Below are 19,594 nucleotides of genomic sequence, written 5' to 3'. Positions count from 1 at the left end.
ATTCGAGCCGTTCATGCCAGACTGGGGAGAGAGGTGTTGTAATAATGTAAAGTATGTGAAAAATAATGTGTTTTTCGAACAACCTAGTATGAGAGCCTGTTCTAGTACACCCCCAAAACAAAATCAAGACTTTGTAAAAGAGCATAATAGGACCCCTTTAATTCCAATTAATAAATGGATGCCACTTTATTGGAACAATAAAGCCCACCCTAAACCTACCCGATATGTAATTTTCAACTTTTTGATTATTTCCTCCATTTTTATTGAAAATAAATGCCTTTCCGATGTAATATGAGATTTGAAAAAGGAGAAAACAAAGATTGACAAAAGCCGGTTTCGAACTCACGTCGATTGCGTCAAAAAGACTACGGTATGCGCTTTAACATCCACGCCACTGGAGCTGATGTGCGACTGTCGTCTTTTGTAGTGCTGACTACCCCAATCCCACATTGGTGGGCGGAGTTAGTATAAATAGCCTCTGCCAACAAGGTGGGCTATTTGCACTTAGTGTAAACAGACACTCCGTAAAACAAAATCAGGGTAAGTGGAAAAATACAAAATAGAAAATAAAATAAAATAAAATAAGAATCCCTCACAATGGAACCATCATATCTGGGACAGTACCAACAAAATATGATTTTTACGAAAATATTAATCTTTAAGTAATTTCACAGTGGCAAAAAAAATGAATGGTGCAAAATATTGGTTTCTAAAATATAATGTAATATTTTGACAGGTCTGATGACAGGTTTCATGTGATTCAACATTTTCGCATATGCTCTTTCTCTTCTCTTGTTGATAATGTCTAATGTATTAAACTTTGACTTGTGTTAATAGCCACAGTAAAGCACGCCTGCTGTTTCTCAACAAAGGTGTCAGAGACACTGAGCAAAAAAGTCCAGAACAGGCTGGCAGTTAGCGGATGCTCTAGGAGCTGAAATCGATAGAGGAGGATTACCTAAGTTACTCAGGAATCCTCATCACAGAACAAGAAGTATCAATGCAGACAGGCAGGGCTTGGGGGACATTTACATTACTGTGGATTTTAGGCTGTGGAAACTGGAAGAAAGCGTAGGTCTGTAGCTGTGGAGAAACTTTAGAGAACAATCAATTGAAGCAATAAGCGTCCCCTCGCCTCCTTCTTCTTCTGTCTGTTTCTTTTTCCCTTTTTCCTGTTCTCGCCTGCTCTCTCTCTGGAGGCTCGGTGTGTGATGTATGGGGCAGCATTCATTGGAATGCTGTGAGAGTTACCTTCAAAGCAACCAAACCGATAATGAAACACTCGGCTCGCGTTTCCTCTCCTATAAGACACCACAGCTGCAAGTTGTCTCCATCAATGCAGGTTCACACATTTGGGATTCATGTTCTAAATGATATCTTCACTATTATAGTAGCAGGCACAGAAATATAAAACATAAGATTTAAAATATGGCACAGTGAAGGTGGAAAAGTCATGCATGCCCGCAAAACATGAGCCTGTTTACACCTTCTGCAGACATATTCCAGTGACCTGAAAGAGTTTAACTAGAGACAAAGAAGTCATGTTAAAATGCTAAACAACTAATGCAATATGGTGAGTGGAACACAGCCATCTGAGAAAGAAAAAAACTGCACCACTGGACATGAAGAGTCGATTAATGCAACTCGTAAGATCTACAAATCATGTGTGTAGTTGAAGTTTCCAGTATGCAAGGACTGTTGGATCAATGCATTGTCCTTGCATTGAATTTCACATTCCATCCAAGTAGACTGAAGGATTGCTTCTGTCTGCATTTTATTTGTTTATTCAATTTAAAAATGTGCACAAAACAGTGCTGTGAAAAAGTCAACATACTCCGTGAAATTTTTTTTTTTTTAATATTAGGGCATACAGATATTGGATTGACATTGAACCAATGACAATAGAAAAACAGCAATGTAATTAAACAAATGGCATCTGGAATGCATATTTTGTAAAGATCTATATTATCTGAATATAATCACATCAAATTTGTATGTTCATGCTTTCAATTTTATTTATGGTAAAACATATTTTCTCATTGGATCCTAAACCAATGTTCAGTTGTCAAAGGGTATACGTTTATTATTATTTAAGCACCAATTTTAAATGTCAAAGTTAAACATCAATTTATGAATAAAAATCAAAACATCTGATAAATTCTAATTAAATATTAGCAATGTACAATATGCCCGAAAAAAAATCATTCTGAATAGAATATTAGATATATATCTAAATTTAGATATATATCTAAATATTTTTTTTAAATGTTTTTAATGGCAAAATATATTTTTGGGTCCAAATGGTGTAGTTATGACTTCTACTAGCACAGGCTAACAAAGCCAAGCCAACTAGCAAAACATTGACTAAATAGTTTGGACTAGACACAAAAATCCACATACTGGCACATTGAAACTGGACTAGCAGAGCAGCACTTCAGATACTTTGTAGTTCTGTCTCAAAACAACACGTAAGGTGATGCTGACTATTATCTTCGCTTTGAAATGATTAGAGACTCATATAACCTTACATTAAAAGGTGCACTGAGAAATCAGCAGTGGAATTAATTAATCCAAACCCCAGTCAGCAGTGCAATAACGTGCTAACGGCTCTCCACACTCAAGAGCATCTTGTGGCAGTGAGTCATTTCATCTCCTGCCTGACAACTCAGCTTTTCTTCATGTTGTACTGCCAACACAGGAAGAGCTGATCATAGGCGGGATTTCAGTATGTTGAAGAAAACCCAGTGACACATAAAGGAAACGGAAAAAAAAGAGAAATGTGAGGTTAAGAATTTCAAGTTTAAAAGAAAAGATGATAGTGAGAAGATGGAAAAGCCAGGCTGTTCCAAAGGAAAGGGATAAAAGGCTAGGAATAAGAGAAGAGGGTGGAGAGATGGATCAAAGTAAAAGGAAGGAAATGATGAAGAACAAGGATAATGGATATAGACTAGAAATGTCAATATGCTTGCCTTTTGCTTTATATCATCTTCACTTTGCCTTTAATGCCTAAAAATACAATAAAAACCACTGAACAGTCAGACCTCGGTACACATAGGAGCCTTAGCGCTCTGGTAGGGATGTCCATGAGCAGGTTTTGTTTAAGCCTGTATCTTGTCCGATCCCATTCCAATAGCTTCACCCTCCCAATATGTTCACAGTATAATATGCATTGTACTTTCCAATAAAAGCATTCATAAAAGCCCATAAATACAATCTAAAAATTTTTTTTATTATAATAAATAAAATTTATATCCAGGGCTGCCAGGTTTTCACTAGAAAACCCGCCCAATCGCTACTCAAAACTAGCCCAAAACTAGCCCAATTGCGTTTCGACGGATTTTGAAATGTGTTGCTGTTTTTGTATGCTTCGTTTCCAGTAGCCTATAACTAGTAGCCGATTCTTCTGCGATGGCATTGTCTATTGGCCCAACCCTACACTGCATAAATGTCAATACAGAATAGAGTATAATAGAATAGAATAGAATAGAATAGAATAGAATAGAATAGAATAGAATAGACTAGAATAGAATAGAATAGAATTTCAGGAAAAAATAATCCAAGGAATGTATGAATTAATAAAGGAATGTATGAATTAATACTGCATAAATGTCAATACAGAATAGAGTATAATAGAATAGAATAGAATAGAATAGAATAGAATAGAATAGAATAGAATAGAATAGAATAGAATAGAATAGAATAGAATAGAATAGAATAGAATAGAATAGAATAGAATAGAATAGAATAGAATAGAATAGAATAGAATAGAATAGAATAGAATAGAATAGAATAGAATAGAATAGAATAGAATAGAATAGAATAGAATAGAATAGAATAGAATAGACTAGAATAGAATAGAATAGAATTTCAGGAAAAAATAATAGAATTTCAGGATTCCGTGTCCAAGGAATGTATGAATTAATAAAACATATTTACTGAATGTAATTTGTAAGTTGCTATGTAGGTCGCTTTAAAAAAAAAAAAGGTTTCTATAAAAATGTCATATGCATAAATGACAAATGTAAATGTCAATACACAATAGAATATAATAAAATACAAACGAATATTGTATTGCCACATAGCTGGGCTGGTGGAAATTGATAGATACAATAGAGACAATGCATGAATATACAGTTACATAAATTTGCACTATATTGCATTATATATTATATTTAATACTGTGCATTATATAAAATATGGCAAATGGTATATACATAATAAACATTGTTAAAAGCAAATATAAAATACAAATAACCATACAATTTTGCATAGTTAGGATGGAAAAATAAACAGTTCTATCACCTTTTAAATGGAAGAATAAAATATTTCTCATTTCTTCTGTTATTGTAAAAAGATGCATGTCTACTCAAACTCGATGCTATTTTGGTTTAAATTAATCTGTCACAGACGCTAGCCAATTAGGAAAATATCAACATGGACAGGCTGCATGAAATCCCCAAAACTACACAAAGTAAAAGAAAACACAACCCAAACTGCATTAAAAACAGGTTCACTTGCAGGGAGGATAAGGTGAATCATTGCCTGTCGAGAGCATGAAACCATTAAAATTCACTGGGCATTTAGAAAGCAAACAATATAGATAAGCAATAGGATAAACAATATTGGTACTGTTTTGGCTCAACATATAATACCTAATGTAAAATCTTTTAAAGATGCTGGAGCAAAACCAGTTGAGAACATCAGAGGCTCATGATATAAGCAAGCAGGAAAAAAATTATTAGCAGCAGTGATGGTTGTGAGATCAGATGGAGAGGGCAGAATGAAAAACGTGAATGAAGAGAGTGAATAGAGGGAGGGAGTGCAGGTGACTGGAGACTTCCGTTTCATATAAGAGCTTTAATACATGAGAAACAGGATTGAATGTCTCTGTGGAGGTGATAAGAAAGAAAGGGAATGGAGATGCACAACGGGCTGAACAGCCTGATACATGTGTTCAAGACGAGCTGGCCAATGAGGTTGCAATATACGCCTCATTTTCAAAATACTGAGGAAAAAAACAGTATGTTATATAACGATTCTGTGCTAAACAATTAGGAAATGAGAACATCATATGCAGCATAAACTGGAAAAGCCCTCAGAGACTACTTGAGTGTATGCAAAGAACAAATCTTTTTTATATGATTACTGTGGATAAATAAATTGCTTTGGTGCAATAAAAAAGATCCAAGTTGCTTTAAATCGTTCCCTGTTGTGGTTAACCTACAGGTCACCTTTTCAAACATGACACAAGATAAATGTGATTGACTACTGTAGTCCTAATTGCCTGTTGGAGGAAAACATATGCACGTTAAATGACACCTTAGAGACCAATTTATCGCAGATGTAGAAATATCTTCCCAAGCATTACTTAACATGTATTTGTGTCTGTGTCTATAGTATATCATATCTTTATATTAAATCTATTCATGTTTTAATAACAAAGTAAGTCCATCCATAAAATAAATGCTTCATTGAAACCATATTTCAAGGTAAGATTTCACAGACTAAATAAATAAATAATCAATAATCAAAATAAATAAATCTAAATAAATTATAATTATAAATATAAGTAATAATAATAATTAGAAAATATATAAATAAATGAATATTAATTAACATTTTAATCATTCTACATTAATTATAGTAATTATAAATAATAATTATAATTATAAAATATATAAATGTATTAAAAATAAATAAGTCAATATATAAATAAATAAATGATTAACAATAATAAATATAAATAATAATTATAAAATGTATAGAGACAGACAGACAGTTAGATAGATTATAATAATTATAAAATGTATAGATAGATAGATAGATAGATCGTCTACAGACAGACAGACAGACAGATAAATATTATTTGAAATTAACACAGTTACACTGGTAATAAAATATCTTATCAAACTAGAAGCTTTCCATGCAGCTCCAAGAATGTTTAAGTTCTCAATATCAATCTTTCATTATAACTAGGATTCGTTAAGATTCTAGACTCTGAAACAACTTTCTTTTTCAACTGACATCACCAAGTCTACTTTTTTTGTTCATATGACTAGATTAGGTCAATCTATATCCTGTTTCACTTAGAAATACATTACATTATGGAAATAAACACATGAATACACATCATCCAATTAAAGGGGTCATATGATGCTGCTAAAAAGAACATTATTTTGTGTATTTGGTGTAATGAAATGTGTTTATGCGGTTTAAAGTAAAAAAAACACATTATTTTCCACATACTGTACATTATTGTTTCTCCTCTATGCCCCGCCTTTTTGAAACGCGTCGATTTTTATGAACATTTGGGCGGCCTTATGCAAATCTTCCCAGATCGTGACGTAGGTATGTGGGGGCGTGTTAGAACGAGCCGTTTTAGGTAGGTGTGGCTAACTCTTAACTTTTATAAAGAATATCTCTTTGGATTTGAGACTTTAGTCTTTACAACTTTACAGATCTTCTTTATGCACCAAGAGCTTGTAACACTCCAAAGAGAAAGGAAAAAATTAAATCGCATCATATGACCCCTTTAAGACATCAAAAGCTTTGCTCTAACTTTCCAGGCTTAAATGATTTTCATTTTGGATCAAGCTGCCATAAATCTAGTCAAATAAACAACCATCTATTTGCCTCCTGAGGGCAACAACAACAGACGAGACTTAATTGACTGACGTGCCCATCTGATTGTCTCTCTGTTAAGAAGCAAAGACTCATGTATGGATATTGAAGTCTTCTGGCTGGCTGACACTCAATATGACACGGATCGTTTATGCAGTCAGACCTTCTCGCTGACAGCACTGTTCGGACACTCACAGACATCTATGACCCTTATTAGCATTCAATGGACACAACTCAAAACAATTCGATACAAACAAACACATAGATCAGCACTATCAATAAAGCAGGTCTATACACACTCTCATGAGGATTAAGGGTAAGGCATGTTGCATCATTGATATACAGGTGCATTTCAATGAATTAGAATGTTGTGGAAAAGTTCATTTATTTCAGTAATTCAGCTCAAATTGTGAAACTCGTGTATTAAATAAATTCAATGCACACAGGCTGAAGTAGTTTAAGTCTTTGGTTCTTTTAATTGTGATGATTTTGGCTCACATTTAACAAAAACCCACCAATTCACTATCTCAACAAATTAGAATACTTCATAAGAAAAATACCAATAAAAAAAACATTTTTAGTGAATAGTTGGCCTTCTGGAAAGTATGTTCATTTACTGTACATGTACTCAATACTTGGTAGGGGCTCATTTTGCTTTAATTACTGCCTCAATTCAGCGTGGCATGGAGGTGATCAGTTTGTGGCACTGCTGACGTGGTATGGAAGCCCAGGTTTCTTTGACAGTGGCCTTCAGCTCATCTGCATTTTTTGGTCTCTTGTTTCTCATTTTCCTCTTGACAATACCCCATAGATTCTCTACGGGGTTCAGGTCTGGTGAGTTTGCTGGCCAGTCAAGCACACCAACACCATGGTCATTTAACCAACTTTTGGTGCTTTTGGCAGTGTGGGCAGATGCCAAATCCTGCTGGAAAATGAAATCAGCATCTTCAAAAAGCTGCTCAGCAGAAGGAAGCATGACATTGAATTTATTTAATACACGAGTTTCACAATTTGAGTTGAATTACTGAAATAAATGAACTTTTCCACGACATTCTAATTTATTGAGATGTACGTGTATATATATATATATATAGAGAGAGAGAGAGAGAGAGAGAGAGAGAGAGAGAGAGATTTTATTTAAACCTGGAAATAAACCTGGAAAATGAACAATTATGAACATTTAAAACAAAAGGTCACTAATCAAATTAGCAAATTTGCACAAAACTTGCTGAGTTCATGCAGCTCAAGTTTTGCTGTCATTAAAGCAGAAATAAGACATTAAGACAATGTTTTAACTTGATATTTTTAAATTTTTGGATCCTACTGTATAAGCATGATTACATTTAGCACAACTGCTAAGTGTCAATTAAATTAATTTTCATTAACACAGGCACAGCTCAGCTATACTGAAATAATTATAGCAATATGTAAAAATGCGATTTAAGCACTGAATCCACAAGAAACTCAAAAGCTGATAATTTATGACAAGCTTCTTCACCTCACAGCAACTGGCTGCCTACCAATGATTTCCCCTCTCAAATTGCACATTTCCCAACTTATTGATGATCTCACCACTTGCTCCACTCTGCTGTCAGTCCCATAATGCCCCTCAAGTCTGCTGCTTGGCTCCCATAGAGAAAGAAATGAAAGCCTCACTCATGCTCTGCCCTCTCCACTCCAGTAGACAAGAGAAGCAGCATCACGTTAATTGAATAAATAAAAACATATAATTTTCAAACCCTATGTTTTCCAGACTTCCAGATAGACATTTGTGGAAATATGTATTTCTTTGTATCTTTATACCTTTGTAGACTGAAAAAAACAACAGGTACTTAACAGGAATGTAAAAATTTATATTTTCATAATCAACGAGACAGGCTGGTTGGTCTGAATTGCTAACCGGAGTGTGTACATAAACTAACAATTAAAAAACAGCACAGACTTAAATCACAGAATGTTCAGGAATTCAACGCAAATATATAGGCTAAATCTATAATCTTTTATTGCACAATATCTTTGCCGTAACAAAAAACTTGAGATGGATTATGCAAAATAACAGGAACATTGCTCTCAGCAAACAATTTGAAGACTGACAGTAATTGTCTTCAAATGTATTGAAAGTGGTCGACTTATTGGAAAAGTGGTGCTGTAATGGTTGTAGTGGCAGGGTTTTAAAGTTAATTAAATTAAACATAAGATGCAGGCAGAGTTAACTGTCGTCAGTGATTCACTGCATTTGGCACAACACTCTGTGAAAAGTTGCATCTCTACAGTCATTCCCTTTAAAGCACCACTGCTAAAAATATTATAGATAAGTCAATCTTGCAATCTACTCTGTCGTACGACTTGACTGACATTGTTCACTGTGTGCATACAGATAATTAATTCTGGGTTAAAAAATATTGTTTAACATCACCAAATTAAACATACTAGGTCACACCAACAGAAAAAAAAAATCAATTAAACATAATTAAAAAATATTACAAAGGGAGATCAAATAATAAAGAATTATAACATACACTACCATTCAAAACATTGGGGTCAACATTTTTAAAGGGGTCATATGATGCTGCTAAAAAGAACATTATTTGGTGTATTTGGTGTAATGAAATCGCATCATATGACCCCTTTAAAAGAAATCTCTTAGGCCCACCAAGGAAACCATGATACATTTTGCAGAACAAAAAGAATAGAAAGTTCAAAAGAACAGCATTTATGTGAAATATTTTGTATTATTATAATATTGTCACATAATTTAATGCATGCTTGCTGAATAAAAGTAATAATTTCTTCTAAAAAATCTCACTGATCACAAACTTTTTATTGGTAATATACATAATGATATACTAAAACTAATAATAATAATAATAATAATAATAATACAGAAAGCAAAATAGAACAACCACAGAACAGCCACAAAACGTTCACATTTGGAGGAAATATTCCCATCTCTATTTTCAACTATATTTAGGCCTACCTTCCACTTCAAAAACTGCACTAATGTTTGGTCAACGTCAAGTCAAGTCAACGTCAACGTCAAGTCAATGTTTTATTTTAGTTTTCACAGATACACTTTATGTGGACTACAGTGTGAAGACAGCGGCTTTGCATGTAGAACTGTGTTGTAAAAAGGCGAAAGCTGTACTTGAGGGACATGTGACTCATCTCTTTCTCCAGCACCTTTAGACACTATGTAGCAGACACCAGGTACACTTTTTGATTTAGTATTCTGTCTCCCCACTCTCTGACTTTGTATCTGCCTCTTCCTCATAGTACGAAACCAAGCAGGACAGCTCAAGAATGTACAGGTCTATGCTACAAAACACCAAGTTAGGTAAAACATAATTTACAATTAAGTAATAGTTATTTAATTTCATCATTGTGTTAGGTGTTGAGTGCGAAAAGGGTGTATAAAGATATAGAATGGTAAAAACATTAAATTAAGTATTAAAAAAGTTGCTGAATAATTTAGAGTGTCAATGTTTTCCCTCCAATGTTTTCTTTCATTAAGTCACACTAAAATTGGAAAGTATTGCCGTATTACAAAGGAGTCCCACAAGGCTCAGGTTTAGGTCCTGTGACTTTTACTACTTTATAATGTTGACGGATCATGTTGTGCAATGTATTGCAAACCGATTTAATGGTATTCACATTTAAAATGTGGATTGAAAGCTTACTGAAAGTCGATTTTTAATCTGGGAAAAAATATCTTGCTGGCATCTTGCTTGATGACATGCTACACTTCCAACAGCAAGTAGAAAACTAATGAGAATTTATCATCAACTGAGGAATTAAACAAGTAGACTACTGAGAATTACACTCCTACATTTCAACAGTCTTACAGTTGTAGTTTATTGGCATGCATGCTTTTTAATGATTACTGTTGGCCAATCACACAGAGTGCACTTTATGATTTAACATTTCCAAGCCAATTTTACACCAAATTCCTCATTATATACAGTATTTCTCTCTTTTTCCAAAGAAATACAAACTCATGAATGGGCAACCAAGCCTAGAAATTCCATCTGTTCATACTGAATTGGAACAAATTTATGCACCATACTCCTATGGTAGCACAACACACTTACAGTATATTATATTCTCTCAATTATGATCAATCTAGAGAGTGCCTTTTTACTGGGGTTTTAATTGCTACTGTAATTATGTAAGTGTACTGTTATATTTATCTTTTTTGATGGAGCACATGGCAACAGTGGAGCATTGCTGATAAATAAATATTGAGCAAATAAGTACATCATGCTAGATAGTGGTTCACATGCTACTTAAGAATCGGACCATGAGGGTGAGTAAATGATGACACAATTGTCATTTTTGGGTGGGTGAATTATACCTTTAATAATTGATTTTATTAATTTCATTATTATTACAATGGAAATATGAAATATTTCTTTAATGAAATGATACTCTAAATAATAAACTAAAACTGCCAGTAGGTGGTGGTAAATGTCTTAATGATTAAGTCATTGAGTCATTTATTCATTCATTTGATTCGTTCAAATGACTGATTCATTCAGGAGTGAAGTAAATGGTTCTTTATGAATGGTCCATTGAATCATTAGGCTTGAAGCAGATCATCACCATCAGATCGATCAGTGTGTGACATCAAAGTACCGCGAGAGCGATTAGAGAGCAGATGGCTCCTTATGCTTTTGAATCACTCTCAACAGTTCTGCTTTGTCTTTATATTTTCGTTGGCAAAATTGAGCAAAACAGACAACATTGTGTCTAAAATAACACAATATTAACTTATTATTTACTGAACTGTTGTATAAGATCAGTATCACATTTGCACTTGTGTGATATTGCACTCATTGCTCGTGTGATATTGCTTAACTATATGATGTAAACATGAGACAAAAACTCAAACAGGGGCATTTTTGCCCCATATCTTGAATTTTAGGGACATTCTAACTACATTCTTTAGGCTCATCACGCAGTGAGTTGTTGCCCTGCCTCATATTTGTCATCAATCAGCTATATGAAATAGGTCTGGGTCCCACATAGGTCTGGGGCGGGGCAAGTGCGTTAAATGCGTTCATAATTTTAACGCGTTATTTTTCACTGTAATTAATTAATCTAATTAATGCGTTAAATTACCAGCCCTAATATATATATATATACACACACACACACTTTAATTTTAAAACAAATAAAATAATTAGAAGTCATTGTATACTGAATCAAGTGTAAATACATCAGAAAAGTAACTGTGTAAGTCTGCCTGTTTACAATTACTCCCAATGACTTGTAAATCTAAGATTTTCAAGAACTACTTAATTTACAATGCTTCTGGGAAACAGTCCGTAATTCTATGACGATTTGCACGGCCTTTTTTACAATCCACTTACGGTTGCGATGCTTTCGGGAAAAGTGGGACCATTCTGCCTAAGGTCCTTCATAAATCTATTCAGCTCTTTGAGATCTGTTAGAAAAGCCTGTGATAAGGGGCTGGTCAGTAGTTATTAGTTCTGAATTGGGTGAGTTCATGTCTTGTGATGTGAAGAGAAGAGCCACAGTATCTCTGACTGCAGAGCACCGCTCGTTCATGCACCTCCACGGCACAGCACACCTAATAGGACTGAAGCAGCATGAAGGAAATGTGAAAATCAACTGAAGGGTGAAGGAAATGAATTGAAAGAAGGAAGAAAAAATAGAGTCCTGCAGGAAGATGCTGCAGCCTCTGATAGATGAATGATTCACTGTCTCCAAACTATATCTGACTGCCATGTTCTGACAACATATTTCAGCCGCACCTGAGGGGACAGATTGAAATTGAACATGCTCAGGAGAGACGGGAGGGAAAGCTGGTACAGGACAGAGGAAATACTAGTCGTGAATTATGAATTCATCACAGAGAAGCACTCAGAGACCTGATTCGTCATCAGAGCTCATTTAAGCAGGCTACTACTGTAATTAATGATACAACGACTGACAATGATTGAAACTGTAATTTGCCACACAAGTCTTTAAATATGTGATAATGGCTTCGTGAAAAATTCATGCTTCTTTTTTGAGTCTCCATAGGATGAGTGGTAACATTAGTGGCTCTCAGCCACAATGATAGACTTCAGTTCCCAATCAGCAATACAAATGACTTTGACTCAAGCAGTGATGAGCAAATTACCAATCATCAGAAAGATGGAGAGTAAGAAAGGTCAAAAAAGTTTTTATCTCTCCTTTTTCAAAACACAAGTTTTTCCATTCCTGTTGCTTCTCAAGAAAATGCCCTACATAGGGACTCAATGTCACAAGGGAAAATTGTCAAAAAGGCAAAATATTAAATGTAACATGCTATTTAATAGCAGATTCCCATCATGACAACTTACCCCAAATAGCCACAAAAGGTCAATGTGTGGTAGCAAACTCTTTCTTTTTTTTTTTTTTAACAAAAAGCTCTCAAGATTTGTGTCCATACAGAAATTGACTTTCCAAAATAAACTAAAAAGTGTGACAAATAGCCCCTTTATCACCCACACCACTTTCATGTCTTAGACACAGTTTAATTTCCCCCAAAACTGCACTCAAAACAAAGCTTACACTACTTGTTCTGTCAAAAAGGCAATACCTTTCACAAAGTAACCATCTTATTAATTATTCAAAGTCCTACCTTTCTGTAAACCAGCATGTTTGGTGAGTCGTCCGTCTCTCCATTGCTGCTTGGATGGAGGCTGTTGTTCTTCGCCATGATTCAAAAACTCTGCAAAACAGCTACTCCAGTGGATATATGCACCTGATAGGGAGAAGCAAGGCACACACACACACACACACACACACACACAATGATACACCTCGTTGCTTAAAACATCAAAACTTGCATGATATACAGTATTACTGGACAGAAATCAAAGATGCTACAACAATGCAGAACTGATCAGTTGGCAATGTCTTTGTGATCATCCCACCTAATTGTGTCATTTGTAATTACAACCATGTTTTATCAACGATATTTTAGTGAAAACCAAAATGCATAGCTATCATTTGGATTACAATCATATTTGGCTGTCTTAAAATCATTTATCAGCTGGTGGTCGAGGATTTTCCTCTCAAGGTTAAAAGGAACCGGTTCAAAACTTGCATGATATACAGTATTACTGGACAGAAATCAAAGATGCTACAACAATGCAGAACTGATCAGTTGGCAATGTCTTTGTGATCATCCCACCTAATTGTGTCATTTGTAATTACAACCATGTTTTATCAACGATATTTTAGTGAAAACCAAAATGCATAGCTATCATTTGGATTACAATAATATTTGGCTGTCTTAAAATCATTTATCAGCTGGTGGTCGAGGATTTTCCTCTCAAGTTTAAAAGGAACCGGTTTTTAAGTAAACGCTGAAAATCTGATGACAGCAGATCATAGATCAGACACACTTTTCAGTTTTGTAATATCGGTGGGACAGCCAATTAAATGCAAACACTGTTCCACCTCGCGCTGCACCCGTATGTCATGCATGCGAACGCTTTATGATGTGTCAAGCGAGATTCGCTGTATTATCTTGCTTCAAACTGCCAGGAAGCTAATATTCGTGTAACCAAAAATGCAGTCTTGCACAGCCACCCGATCCTTTCAGAACCACAGACAGCTCCTCAGGCGGAACTGCAGCCCTTGCACGAGTCCTCAGAAACCTGGCATCACCAATAAAATGCACAACACAATCATAAAGCATCACTTCTGTTCACTCTCACCTCAAACACGCCCCGTCTCCCCCTGATGTATGGATCAAGCTCCTGCAGTTCGTCAGCTATCAGACGTATCATTCATTGGAAATATTAGTGATCCTTTGCTTGATGCTGACGCGTTATCGCGCGCAGGGATTCTGCTGAAGAACGGGGCACGCGCCAGCGACAAGGGCACGCGCATCCAACCTCGAACCGATCCTGGAGTCTACACAAATAGGAGGGAGTGCTTTTCTTTGAGGGATTTGGCATTTTTGTTTTGTAAATAGTTTAATTATTTCTAATTATATCACTCAATAATAATAATAATAATATAGCATAAAATATTACATTGCTTAATTATTAATTTGTGTTAATTAAAATATTTTTTATAAAATTTGTATTATTTAAAATATTAAACGATTGAACTACTATTTTATTAATATAAAAAATATTACATTATTATTTACATTTTGCAGACACTTCAGTTGTCCCAAATTGTATACATTGTATTCAATCACATTTTATCAGTTTTCTTGTTTTCCTGTTAACCATTACCTTGGCATTGTTAGCTCCATGCTCTACTGTTTGAGCTACAGGAAAGCTATTATTATATTAAACAGTGGTAATCTGTTGAAAAAAAAATAGTTAAAAAGAATAGCTAAATGTATGACAGGCAGCTATTGGGAAAGTGATAAAATCTACTTTTGTCTGTCTCCAGGTGGCATTGCCTAGAACAGACACACAAAAAATAGAAATACAAACTGATAATCTTGCTCAAAATGTGTATTTTAAAGAATTGCACTCTCTCCTGGTCTCAAACCTGAAATTTCCACTTGTTCTGTATATACACTATACTTACACCCTAAAAATTTCAGGGCTGAGACCCGAATCTCAGGTTTTGCAATAACAATGCATAGAGTTAATCAAAATTATAAATGGTCAACCAACTCTACTGGACCACTTGAGATGGACTGTTTAGCCCCTCACACAGTTGTTCTTTAACATTGTCCAATGAGAGTAAAGCCCTTCAGAGGCCCCTTGCATGTAATTTTCTCTTAACACTACTTGGCAACAAAGCCACTACAGTTCTTAAACATCTGTAGAACCCACAACACAATGTTGCAATGGATGTTAAAATTAACCTTTGCCAATATTTTAATCATTCTTTGAGACCGATTTCCTTAAGGGTGCTCTTTAGAGCCAGTGTACTATAATCAAGAATTTTCATTTCTATTCTCGGTGTATGGTAAAAGGATAACAGATAGGACATCTAACGTAAAGGTTAAAGTCACCATTAACTACACTGCTCCCCCTTCCAAGTGTGTATTAACAATCTAATGCACACTGCAAAACGGACTTTAGGGCAAATTAAGAAAATCTAAAACAGATGTGGCAGAACATCTGCAGCTGTTGTTCATTGTTTAGCAATGCATAAACTTTCTGTTGCATCATCTTTATTTATTTTTTTATTCATTCTTAGGACGAGACACAGACTACACGACAATACGTTAATTTAAAAAAAAAAAAAAAAAAAATGTACCTGTGCACCCATCCATTGAAGAGCATTTTACATCTTCAGATAAAAAACGTTTCCAAATTACCTGTTTCAAACTCAATCATTCCTGTACGCAAACAGCATACAATGCAAGCGACGAGCAGCTCCGCCCTGTGACCCTGTTTGGCGCTGAGTCAGTAGTCCAATCAGTAAACGCAGAAGGCGGGCCAAACCAGAGTCTTTGTCCAATCAGTGGCCAGTCGTGCCATCAATCAAAGGTGACTGACATCGTCCCTAGTCCGAAAGGGACAGGCGAAGAGGAAAACAATACATAAATTTTTAACACAACGGAACATCATGTAGAGAGAAGACAATAGCTGAAACCAGTGGTTATTCGTCAAATAACGATGTCATTTTGCAACCTTGTGGATATCAGGAAGCATGCGTTAAAAAAAGGAACTCAGTGGTTGAGTTTTAGCGGTTGGAGAAACGAGACAGAAGTTATTATTAGTTATAGTTTATTTGAATAGTTTATGCCTCTGGACTGGACCTGCATCGAACCTCATAACTTAAAAGTGCAACAGGTTGGAAGATGGTGTCTTGGATTATATCTAGGGTCATCGTGTGAGTATTTACTGAAAACTATTTGCGTTTCTGAGCTTAAAGTAACGTTACATTAGTAAAACTGCTGACTGCGCATTAGTTCATACGGACAACATCTATGCACACTGTACTGTCTCTATATCTACAATGTTACAATACAAAACAATATTATGAGTACATAAAACAAATTGTAGTTTATTTGTTGTTGGTCAGGATTAGGTGGGGGGGATGCATAAAGTATGATGTTTTGTCCCCCAATATAATAAATAACACTGTTACAGTTACTAAATTTCTGCAGTATTCTTATTTTTTATATTTTCACTTTCAACAAGGTTCCCACAGTCCTGGAAAATCTGGAATGTACCATTTAAAAGCGTAATTTCCAGGCCCAGAAAAGTAATAGAAATTAATACAATTTTAAAAGGTCATGTAAATGTTTACAGTCAATATAAGTGTATAGTTATGCTGATTATTTAGTATTTATTTATTTAGTAGGCTGGAAACTACTGTTTTTGTGAGTGCACAAAAACCTTATTCAGCCATCACAAATCATAGGAAAAGTAATGGAAAAATCTTGGAAATTCACTGGTAAGAAAGTTTAGGAACCTCTGAATCAACCATAATAAAAATTCACAAATTATGCAGAAGAAAAAAAAAACCTACATCAATTTCGCTGACGTAGTGGAGTAGAGCAGGAAATTCATCATGTTTTTGGCTGGAGACCTGCTTTATTCAAAGTCCCTGTCTGCCTGGGAGGAACTGCTGTTTTCCTGCTAGACCGTAATGTTACAGTAGGTGTGTCCCTTTCTTTGCGGAAAAGGTCAGCACAGCAAAGCACATTCTGTGCCTCATCTCACTAGGTGCTGTTTGCTGTGGGTTTGGTTATCTTTAGTGTACTGACAATATAAGAGATAAAGGTCTCTGGTTGTCACTGATAGAAATACATTTATATATAGTAGGTTATAGTCAGTTTCAAAGTCTAAAGGTCTTTTTAAACTCCTTTTGTGTTCTTACTGTAAGTTAAAATGATGAATTATTCACCATCGGCAAACAAGGCCTAGCTGTTTTAGAAATGTGCAGTAACATCTCACACACACACACACACACACACACTCATTCCTAATTCTTTCCCTTCTTTTTTTACCCTCACGAGTTCTCCCAGAGAACAGCGTAATAGGAAATGCATGACTAAACCATTGTGACTCTAATGTGTTCTCACAGCATTCGATGTTTAAACACTTTCTTCAGACTAGTAGTAAAAGCAAGACAGGCTGTGTTTGGAAATAGTGACTTGGTGATGCTGCAGTTGTTTAATTACAAACAGTTTTACTGTTTTAAGTTAAGAGATGATCTCTGCTCTTGACTTCAGCACTTATTTTGCTTTATGGTAGAGATGTTTTAGAGTGGAGAAACGTTACACAATAAATGGAATCCATCCAACAGTCCCTCACCACACACACACACACACACCCATGATCACACATAACTTTAGACGGTATCAGGCAGTGATGTCGTTCCCATAGCTACTCGAAAATAAATGGATCAGGGAAACGCAAGCCAGTTACAGTGAAAGCGGTGAATTTACTGTGTGTATGTACTGAATTGAACACCTCTTTGAAAAAAAACAACAACGGGATTTCAGTTTCACCCGTCACAATAAATAGAGCATTTTGAGTGATCAGTGTTCCAGTTTAATATTTGAGTAGGCCTGTAACCAAAGGCAAAGGCTGGATTTGCCATCTGGGTGGATTATCATCAAATATAAGATTGTGCATAGGGATCCACCGATATTCAAATTATGGTTGATTAGATAAGCTGATAATTGTTTTATTGTCATGGCTAATAATTTTCATGTAATGGCCGATAATTGATAAATGACAGAATTCTACAACATTTTGTCTAAATGCATTTAAAATAAAATGCTTAAAACTAAGATCAGTCAATTTAAATGCTAAAAGTGAATTTAGTCATGTACAGTAGGAAAAAAGGATATTAACTTCAAGATTTGCTAAAAATTACATTTAACAGTGTTACTAAGTTATTTAATGTGTTTATATTAAATTAAGTTATTAGTATTTTTAAAGACTAAGTGTTAGATGAAGGCAAAGATAATCCAAATGCAAAAATTAATTTTAAAAATCTATAATATCTATAACCTATATAGATATATTTGTATATCTTACATTTTTATATCAGTGTATCTAAATTTTGATTGGTTGGGCACTGAACTGTTCGCCAACCTTTATTTGTTTGCTTGCTTATAACAGGTGCATGATATTTTTTAATATAAATCATGTCTTATGTGTACTGTATGTATGTGTGTGTTTTATCACAGTCTTTTGTTTGGAACACTGTATCCTGCATACTACTCCTTTAAAGCCGTCAAATCCAAGAATGTCAAAGAATATGTGAGTACTCAATTCATAAATGCACATGCATATCTTCATCCATGTTCTACTGATTCTTCACATCTATTTGAGTTTAGAGAATGTTAATAGCCAGAATAGATGGAGAGCCCCAGCTAAACTGTCTGTATATCCTGGTTACTCTTTGTATCTGATGGAGGCTGTCAGTAACTAAACCCTGAGCTGTTGAGCAATTTAATACTGTTCTTCCACCATGTGTGCCCTGTTTGTGCTTTGTGTACTTCCTTTTCTTTCCTTACAAAAAATACTGTGACTGTACCGTGGTACAGTGATGTGATACCATTGTACTTTGATGTATATCATATAGTGAATGAATAAAATTCATATATTATAGTACGTACATGGTAAGTTTTTGTAAGTAGCACTTCTATACCTCTAACAGGCATTTTGTGTTTGCGTTTGTGGTTTGACAGGTGCGATGGATGATGTACTGGATTGTGTTTGCTCTTTACACAGTGGTGGAGACCATCACAGACCTTTCTTTGGCTTGGTAAATATACACACACAGTCTGGAAAGAGGCAAATGAATAATTGTTAATGGATTGCATGGAGTAATTTTGCATCAAGTGGTTTTATTAACATTTTGCTATTCTTCTCCATTGTATGACTTTTCACTGTCTAGCCTTTGTGGTAAATGAAAAGGGCTTTTATATGTTGCTGCAGATGTTGAGCTCCATTTGTTTTCCTCAGGCCAGTTAGAGGAACCAGTCCGTTAGGTTCAGTTTCAGTTTGGTTAAATTCCACTGCGTTTCATTAGTTTTGTG

The 19,594-nt window shown here is 35.0% G+C and overlaps 2 protein-coding genes across 3 annotated transcripts in view; one reads left to right on the top strand and one right to left on the bottom strand.

Moving 5' to 3' along the window:
• The window catches only part of rgs7a (regulator of G protein signaling 7a), a 51,651-nt gene extending 37,274 nt beyond the window's left edge, over positions 1–14,377 (bottom strand). For both annotated transcript variants that reach the window (XM_016566401.1, XM_016566402.1), the window contains exons 1-2: positions 14,334–14,377; positions 13,250–13,372 (exon numbers count right to left, since the gene is read on the bottom strand). In XM_016566401.1, coding sequence (XP_016421887.1) covers positions 13,250–13,327 — 78 coding nt within the window. In that variant the 5' untranslated portion in view covers positions 13,328–13,372; positions 14,334–14,377. The remainder of the gene's footprint in view (positions 1–13,249; positions 13,373–14,333) is intronic.
• A 1,740-nt stretch (positions 14,378–16,117) lies between these two features.
• LOC107750881 (receptor expression-enhancing protein 3-like) overlaps positions 16,118–19,594 on the top strand; it is a 10,514-nt gene continuing 7,037 nt past the window's right edge. The window contains exons 1-3 of the mRNA XM_016566444.1: positions 16,118–16,425; positions 18,740–18,812; positions 19,244–19,320. Coding sequence (XP_016421930.1) covers positions 16,394–16,425; positions 18,740–18,812; positions 19,244–19,320 — 182 coding nt within the window. The 5' untranslated portion in view covers positions 16,118–16,393. The remainder of the gene's footprint in view (positions 16,426–18,739; positions 18,813–19,243; positions 19,321–19,594) is intronic.

The sequence above is a fragment of the Sinocyclocheilus rhinocerous genome, unplaced genomic scaffold (genome assembly GCF_001515625.1).
Source record: "Sinocyclocheilus rhinocerous isolate Xijiao unplaced genomic scaffold, SAMN03320098_v1.1 scaffold392, whole genome shotgun sequence".
Taxonomy (NCBI): domain Eukaryota; kingdom Metazoa; phylum Chordata; class Actinopteri; order Cypriniformes; family Cyprinidae; genus Sinocyclocheilus; species Sinocyclocheilus rhinocerous.
The sequence above is the reverse complement of the archived record's forward strand: the minus strand, read 5'-3'. Positions and strand labels throughout refer to the sequence as shown.